At 38.3% G+C, this 8,699-nt stretch overlaps 1 protein-coding gene and 1 pseudogene across 1 annotated transcript; one reads left to right on the top strand and one right to left on the bottom strand.

Annotated features, from left to right (window-relative positions):
• Positions 1-361: 361 nt before the first annotated feature.
• On the top strand, positions 362-1,425 carry LOC121791025. The gene is made up of 3 exons (XM_042189088.1): positions 362-692; positions 783-944; positions 1,029-1,425. The coding sequence occupies exons 2-3, from the start codon at positions 883-885 to the stop codon at positions 1,393-1,395; spliced, it is 429 nt and encodes a 142-aa protein (XP_042045022.1). The 5' UTR covers positions 362-692; positions 783-882; the 3' UTR covers positions 1,396-1,425.
• A 2,974-nt stretch (positions 1,426-4,399) lies between these two features.
• Positions 4,400-8,328, bottom strand: LOC121791037 (annotated as a pseudogene).
• Positions 8,329-8,699: the final 371 nt, after the last annotated feature.

The following is an 8,699-nucleotide window of genomic DNA, read 5'->3' as shown; positions in this document are numbered from 1 at the left end:
TATGACCATTAATACAATGATAATAACTGATTAATACAATCAAATTTAGTTCCATATTTCGCACAAATTTATTTTTGGAGAAAATATTTCGCGCCATGTGGCTGTCTCCTATTCGTCAGCACATAATGGAAATTTCCAAATAGTATTCACGAGTGAATAGCAAGAATTGGACAGCTCTCCAAACACAGATAATGCATTGCTGGCAAATCCACTGAGATAAGACCAGAATTCACACACACACACACACACTATATTTTCTAATGCTGACGTGTCAACCCCACCCCCACCACCCCTAACAGCCAATCATTGACCTTCTTTTCCACAATAAAACGCACAAATTAACTCTTTCTCTTGTACTCTCTCTCTCTTTCTCTACACACAAAGTCACACACACAGCTCTCTCTCTCAATTCTCTCTCCCAAAAAAAGCCATAGCAGGATTATTTGATAACATCTTTACACCTTCTAAAGCTCCATTGATTGATTGAGAGATTCTTACTTCAACTAGAGAGAAAAAGGGAAATTTCTTGAATTCTCTCTCATCGATCGAATTAGGCCTTTTCTGACATGTCTTTCATGTATACATTCTTCATCCCCGAAGAAGAAGAAGTCGAGTGGGAGAAAGAGCGATAGAACAAAACCATCAAAAAAAGATCCAATTTTTATCTATTCAATCTTGATCTTATTCAGCTGGTAATCTCTCTCCCCCTCTCTTGACTTCCGATTTCATGAATTGCCCAGTTCGAAAGTTTTGATTTTGATTGTGAATTTGCCTTTTTTTAGAGATGTCTACGAGTGTATTTAATGATTCGATGGTGTTGGGTTCCGGGCCGGAAGGGCCCGCAAACGCGATTTCGGGCCAAAACGAGGTTGATTTCGCGAAATGCGATTGCTGCGGCTTACTGAGGAATGCACCCTTTCATACATCGAGACAATTCGCGAAAGGTAAAATAGTTAAAGAAAATTTGTTAAATTTGATGAGAAAAGAAGTCCAAAATTCTGTTAAATAACCGTTATTCGGGCTTTCAGGTATGGCGGGAAATGGATATGCGGGCTATGTGCGGAGGCGGTGAAGGACGAAATCGTGAGGTGTCAGAAGCTGATAAGCCCGGACGAGGCGGTGGCCCGGCATATCAGCTTCTGCAGCAAGTTTCGGGCTGCCGGGCCCCCGGAGGACCCGACCGTGCACTTGATCCGGGCGATGAGGCGGGTCATGATGAGGGGCCTCGAGAGCCCGAAGGCGCTGAGGTCAATGCCGTGTAGCCCGACTAATAAGAGTCGGGGGCTCGACTTAGAAGGCGTTGGTGGTGTGTTTACGCGGTCGGAGAGTTGTATGCTGAGTTTGACCCTAGTGGATGCCCCGGTGTATTGCGGGTTGGATGAGGGTTGCGAATGAGGACGAGGGTATTGTGGTAAAGTTGGAAAAGAAAAGTAGGGAAAAAAATGTGAAGGGCTTGATCTTGGACATTACTTAGTGTTTGAATAGAATGATGTTATGGAATGAAATTAAATGAAATAATGGTTGGTAAATGTTGATTAATATTGCTTGTATAATGGTTGGAGTTTTTGCATGTGTTTTTTTTTCTTCTCAATTGAGATGATTAGGATTGATTATGAGTTTCAATTTGAAGTAATGGTTGAAATTGAAATTGAAATTGAAATGTCTTAGTAAATCATAAGAAAAAGATGCTAAGCAAATTGATGAAAGGTAGTCGTTGTTCAGTTTGTGCTACCTCTGTTGTGCTAATGGAAGCTCTAAAGAAGTAGGATTGTTAGAGCGTCCACTATAACGTGGACGCGGCTATAGCCGCGAGCGGCGATGGCGGGGCGGAAGCGGGGCGGCTTATAGTGGGAAGGGTGTCCGCCGCGGGGGTGGACGCGGCGGGTGACGGGAGGGACGGCGGAAGCGGAATCGCCGCGTGCGGGGCGACGCGGCTGAGGGTGGCAGAGAGAGAAGGAGTGGGGCTATAGCCGCGGCTGTCTATTGCAGTAGCCGCGGCTGACGCGGCGGCGCGGCGGTTCGAGAAGGGGGGCGGCGGTGGGAGGGGCTGTCCGCCCCCTATAGTGGACACCCTTAGACATACTTGGTCATGGATGGTATCATGTGTTTAAACGTTTTTTTTAATTTCTATGATAGAATTATTTTTAAAAAATTTAATTTCAGATAACTTCAAACTAATGTAATACTGAGTCGACTATCATAAGATAGTACTTATATTAAGTTGGGGACATCAACGTAGAAAGATCCTTGTCTCTTTAATAATGTGTTTGTGCTTTATTTCAAAAGTTGGTGCTCTTCATAGCCATAAACTATTTGATTATGGCATCTTGGCTTCTTGAATCTCTCTTTTGAAGTAACTTTGGACAAATTGATGCAATAATTTAGGGTTCTTGACAATCATGTGTTGTGTAGTCTATTTCAGAACCTATATGGTAATAGATGTTTTCGTTTTGTCACCTTCATTTTTTGTTGCCCTAAAAAGTAGTAGGAGTATATGAAATTCTATCAGTTTCCCAAATTTTCAAAATATGATCACTTGCTATTATTCAGTTTTGGACAATCATTGGCTTACACAAATTTGATTGTGTAATTTCTTTATATATGCTACATACTATATATTATAATTCGACCGTGTAATGAACAGCGATGCAAAATGATCATAGATGTTTCACACAATATTTTAAAAATTTAGTAAATTATTAAAATAGAACAATTATATGGTATTTGGACATTAATTAAAATGACGAATTTTTATATATCTACTAAAAAGACCTCATGTGGACACTCATAATATGATTTCATAGTAATATTGTTTAATAAACTCATAAAGCAACAAGAAAAATATTACTCAAATCTTGTGAATTTTAAACATTTTAAGTTTTTCTTAAATCAGACTACACCATTCTGCCATTTTTCATCCCCGAAAGAATAGAAACATCAATCATATTTTTTACCTATTTGTAACGTGTAAAGTGTAATGTGTAATGGATGATATATGACCGACTGTCAGCTTGACTTGGCATATATAATAAAGTTAAATTGGGGCCAACTCCCAACTTACAATCAATCATGAATTTTTTAATTTCTTTACAACAAACATCAATAATATTTTACCTATTTGTAACGACCCATCCCAATAATTGCTATTGTGCTTCTTTTCCTCGAGCCCCTTCCACTTTTGAATACACCTTGCTTTTCTATTTTAGACTATGAACTAATAATGCCAATAACTGTTGATGGTGGTGGGTGCAAGTGCAAGAGAGTCGCCTCGTCCAGATTTATCGAGGTCTGATTTTTATGATAACACGAACTCAAATTTATATTGGGACTTGACGAAATTTATCTGGTAGTGATTTTATATATATATATAATTGAACTTATATATTTTCGTGATTGACTTAACTCGAACTTATATATGGATGGACTACATTCGAGTGATTATAGAACTTAAACTCTATGGTAAAAATTGTCACTCTCTTTGCCAAGACATCACCTAAAAAATTGTCACTCTCTTTTGATGAGAAAAAAATTCACTCTCTTTACCATGACATCACCTAAAGGACAGGTTTGTCATTTTACCAACACCTATTTTGTTAGTATAAATTGAGTGGCTAGGTGTTGAATAGTGGTTATGGTGACTATTTATTTTTCAAAGAAAATTCAAACTATAATAGTAGTAGTATATAAATATTAAAGCATCAAAATGTAAATTAGGTAACGATACTGACTAATACGTGCCATTAGTATAATCTCCTTTATTCTTCCTAAACATATAATTTAAAATTTAATCTTTTGACAAACTAAGTAATCACTCAACTCACAAACGAGAGCAAAATGACAAAAATAATGAGCCAATTTATGCAAAAGAGGTTAATTTAACGACTAATAAAAACCAATCATAGATGTCACTTTTCTATGGTATTGTAATATTTTTATTCAATTACAGTAGATTTGGTGAACAACTTTTTGAAGAGAGAAGGGATGAGATCGAATACTTTTTAATTTGTTAAGTATACTTTTTCAAACATATAATCATCAATCTGGAGATAATGACAGTCTGGTAGCTAATTTAATCCATCTATTCCATTTAAGTATATCGAAAGTGTGAATCCACAAATTGTGCCACTGCCTATATCCATCTTTCAACGGCATTTGACTTTATTGGTAAGTAGTGTTTCGATCTCGTATTTTATTTTATTTGTTCGTGTATGACCTACATCATTTCTCTATATGCCGAATTTAATGGAGTTTTCACGGCCGGCGATTGGGCCGTCAATTTTTCTAGACCCACCTCGATCCGGCCTCCTGCTTCAGATGACAATAATCGTAATAGAGGATCCGGCTTGCATATCGTCATCGTAAAACGTACCGGTGAACAACAAAAGGATGCAATAGAGGATGCAGGAGTTATTATTTCAAACCCTTTAATACGATATGCAGATTAAATTTCAAGTCTTTCAGTTCATATACAACAGTAAGTTGAAAACTATGCTTTATTTCATAAATAGTTGAAAACATTCTTAGACAGAGAGAGAGAGCCATAGAATAGCTCCTTAGCTAGAAGTCTTCTCTGATCATTCAGATTCTTGCCATAGTTTCAGGTACGGAACCAGCATTTCGACAACAAAGCATACCGGCTGAATCGAGCTTGGTCGTTGTTGTTCACTACCCGAAGTTGATTCCTTGAGCCAGAGGCAGCTCACTTCCGTAGTTGATGGTGCTGCATATATACAAAGCAATATGAACATAGTCAGGACTCAGAAACGAAATCTGAAGGATCAAACGAGCTTTGGACCGTGCTGCAGGATTCTCGATAGGAATTTTGGCATGAGATGACAATACAAAGATAACTATTTCAAAACAACATAATCCGATTTTTACCAAGTTGAGCGCCTCATGTATTGTTTCCAAGAATCGCTTCCAGCTTCACGTCCGCCTCCAGTTGCTTTCTCACCACCAAAAGCACCGCCAATTTCAGCGCCGTTTGTTGGGATGTTTACATTTACAATACCACAGTCACTTCCTTGGGGACTGTATCAAGATATGAGTTCAGTCAATATCTCGAAAAAGTCGTGATTTTACCAGAGAACAGAGAGGAAGAGTGTCTCATCACTCACCGATCCATTTGAATATAATTTCAGGTCTGCGAGTGAAGATGGAACTACTTAGACCTTGAGGCACGGAATTGTTTATTTCGATTGCTTCCTTCAGAGTCTGCCAAAAAAATTTAGTCGCTTGAAACCATCCATTACACGAAGCGAACTGGAGATATTCGGACAGCTGAAAAGTAGGCATACCTGAAACTTCATCACATGGAGAACAGGAGCAAACAACTCTTCCTTAACAACCTCAGCACACGAAGAAATTTCAACTATCGTAGGCTGCACGAAATTTCCTTCAGACTCTACCACACCGCCACCACAGATAATCTTTCCTCCCTGCATTTCAACATGATAACACATGTCAAAAACAACTGTTGACAATTAGAATTTATTAATCTCGAATTCAGAATTTAAATGATTTTATTAGGGCGAATGCACCGGAGTGTGCCTCTTAAATGAGTAGGACCACAACTGAGAAAGGTTCAGCACGAACCTGAGATTTGATTTTCTCGATTCCCTTCACAAAATTTTCCCTCGAAACAGGAGTGTGCAGCGGCCCAAGTAAGGTACCTTTCTCTAATGGACTTCCGACTTTGACTTGCTTGTAGACATCACATAACCGGTCAAGTACTTTCTCATAAACACTCTCGTGAAGAAGCTGCTTTTTCAGAATGAGGAAAACAAGTTATGCATGAAACGTCGACTATCTCTTCCGCAGAGAAGACTGCCAAATTTTTTAACATACCAATCTACGGCAAGTTGTGCATCGCTGACCAGCAGTACCAACAGCAGCGAACAGAACAGAGCGAACAGCAAGTTCAATGTCGGCATCATCCATGACTATTATGGCATTATTGCCACTTAGTTCGAGCAGGCACTTGCCGTACCTTTGATTCACAGTCTGTTGAACCATTAGACCCACCTAGAGATATCACCATTCAAACTCTTACGACTTCGGAAAATGGAAATATTCTAGACTCGGTTTGGGTTAGCAGTGAGCATGTAAACTAGTACCTTTGAACTCCCGGTGAACGAAACTAGGGGAACACGTGGATCTTTTGCTATAGCTTGGCCAATTTCAGCACTGCCACAGAATGCTGTGAAGATTGCTCCAGGTAAATTGTTTTTCTCGAATACTCCAGCGATTATCTTCGTCATAGCTATGGTAATGAGAGGTGTGGTTGGAGCACCTTTCCTGAAATTGTTATACAATCATCGAAATTCATAAATGCAAAACTACTGATAATTATGGTTGTCACTAACACAAATAAATTGCAACATCCGTTATAGACTTGTATCAGAGAGCGACTCACCACACAACAGAATTTCCACAAACTAGAGCTATGCACGCATTCCATCCTACAATTACACAACAAAAGATAACATGGAAAAAGATTTTAAGCTTCGGCTATCCTAACGCATAGTACCGAAACTCAAAATTCTTGCTCAAAATACTCACCAAGAACAGCACAAGGGAAGTTGAAGGCTGTAATAACACCAACTATCCCTAAGGGATTCCACATCTGTTTGTCGGAGATAGGATGCATATATCAGATATAAGGATGGATTACCATAAACATAAACCATAAGCTACCAAGAAAATTATAGCTCTTGCTTACCTCCAACATCATGTGATTAGGTCCTGTTAAGATGGCAACAGGTTGAAAACAGTAAAGAAATTAGTCATTTTTCAATTACATAAGCGTATAAGCATATCTACATGATTCACTACAATACTTGAAAGACCAAAATATATGATATCTATAGTTCACCGAGACATAACATCAATTATATGTGATGAAAACTCAGAGGATCGCAATGTTGTCAAGCTTACGTTCAGAAGGAATAACGGATCCATTCAGCTGACGGCTTAATCCCACAGCAAAATCACACATATCAATTATTTCCTGCATTAATATTTCCCCGAAAAAAAAGAGAATAAGCTGAACTTTATCTTAATATTTCATCGAAGTTAACAGAAAGCAAGATCCCATCAATGCATATGACACGAATAAGAATATAGTATAAAGTTAACCACACAAGTACATTTCACTTCCCAAATTTAAACACAAACCTGAACCTCCCCGATTCCTTCAGCAAGTATTTTTCCCATTTCAAGGGATACAAGCCGGCCGAGGTGATGGAGTTTGGTTCTCAGCGCATCACCAATTTGCCTTACGATTTCACCTCTCTTCGGTGCTGGAATCTGAAACAAGACGAGACATCATATCACATATAATAATCCTCTACCCATTTCTAAGCTTACTAAATACATCGAAAAATCTTTTGCATCATAATGAAAGAAATCAAAACAGAACCTGCATCCATATCTTTGTAGCATCAGCACATGCCTCCATTCCTTCCTCATAGTCTTGAATGGATGCTTCAGAAACTTCAGCAATCGGCTAAAACCAAGAAACGGTTCACACTCGATTAGAAATCATTCCATCACATCACACCACATGATGAAAGTGTATTCTAAATTTGTAGTAAAAGAGTCTCAAAATCTTGCAACTTAGCAAAAAGTAGCATAAATCTCAATAAAATGAACAATTGATTGAGTTTAGAAAATAATCACAGTCCAAATTAAGATCATATAAGTTCATGTAGTGGTGCATTTCCCCCAATTCTAATTCAATCGATCAATTTGGTGCAAAACATGATCCGTCAGTTCTGATCAGCCAATCACCAAAACACTAACTTCAACACTTCCAAAACTTCTCAAAACAAACAAAAACATCGAAATTCAAAAATAGAATCAGCTCAAAACACCTTATTATCAGCAGGATTCACAGAAGAAACCACGGGCCCGTTCCCTTGCCAACCCCATTGACATAACAGCCCGAATTCCGCGGCCCGAGCCCGATTTCCTTCAGGAACTCGTATTCCCTCTTCGCGAAGCTCATTTCTGCAAAACTCGAAACTACACAGACAAATCCTCAAAAAATTGGGGGGAAAATAGAGTGCTAAAAAAGGGGCATTCGCGACGCATAGAGGTGGTTGTACCGTAAGCAGGAGAAGTAGTACTCAATTCAGACATTGAGCGAGAGAAAAATGGAGCATGAACTTACAGTGGGATATGGATTTGTACGGTATAAGATGAGGAAGAAGAGGCGTGCCCGCTTAGAAGTCTACGTGGCTGGGTGATGGAAGCAAATTTGTGAATGCAAAATCCAAACCTTTTATTCCATTTAACCAACGATCATTTGAGTTTATCTCTCTTGTTTTAACTTTCTCGGATTATGCTCCCCTTTTCATGAAAAAATTACAGAGAAATTTTGATATGCGTATATTTTTTTGAACGTCAAGATTGGATTTTTAGTGAATTTTTGGAATTTCTTATAATTGAGCTAAAGAAAATGCTAATTTATGAATAAATATGAAAAATCGTGTAGTTCAGTTTTTCTGTGTGATAAATAATTTCTATAAAAAGTGACAAAAAAGTAGAAAATTGACTATATTGTTTGGCTGGTTGGTGTATGTACTTTCAACCTTTCATTTTCGACATATGTTAGGCTTTGATAGCAAAAGGAGGTTGGGTTGGACTATGCTCCACGTGCACAAAAAATAAATAGTACTCTAATTTATTTAAGAATG

Source organism: Salvia splendens, unplaced genomic scaffold (assembly GCF_004379255.2).
Source record: "Salvia splendens isolate huo1 unplaced genomic scaffold, SspV2 ctg705, whole genome shotgun sequence".
In the NCBI taxonomy this organism is placed as follows: Eukaryota; Viridiplantae; Streptophyta; class Magnoliopsida; order Lamiales; family Lamiaceae; genus Salvia; species Salvia splendens.
Note: the sequence above shows the minus strand (reverse complement) of the source record. Positions and strands in the feature narration are given on the sequence as shown.

What these genes read in the sequence shown, in the direction of transcription:
- LOC121791025 (XM_042189088.1), top strand. Translation starts at nt 883, where the DNA reads ATGCGATTGCTGCGGCTTACTGAGGAATGCACCCTTTCATACATCGAG. An exon ending in ATCGAGACAATTCGCGAAAG is followed by an intron (nt 945 to 1,028) that starts GTAAAATAGTTA and finishes TCGGGCTTTCAG; the next exon opens with GTATGGCGGGAAATGGATAT.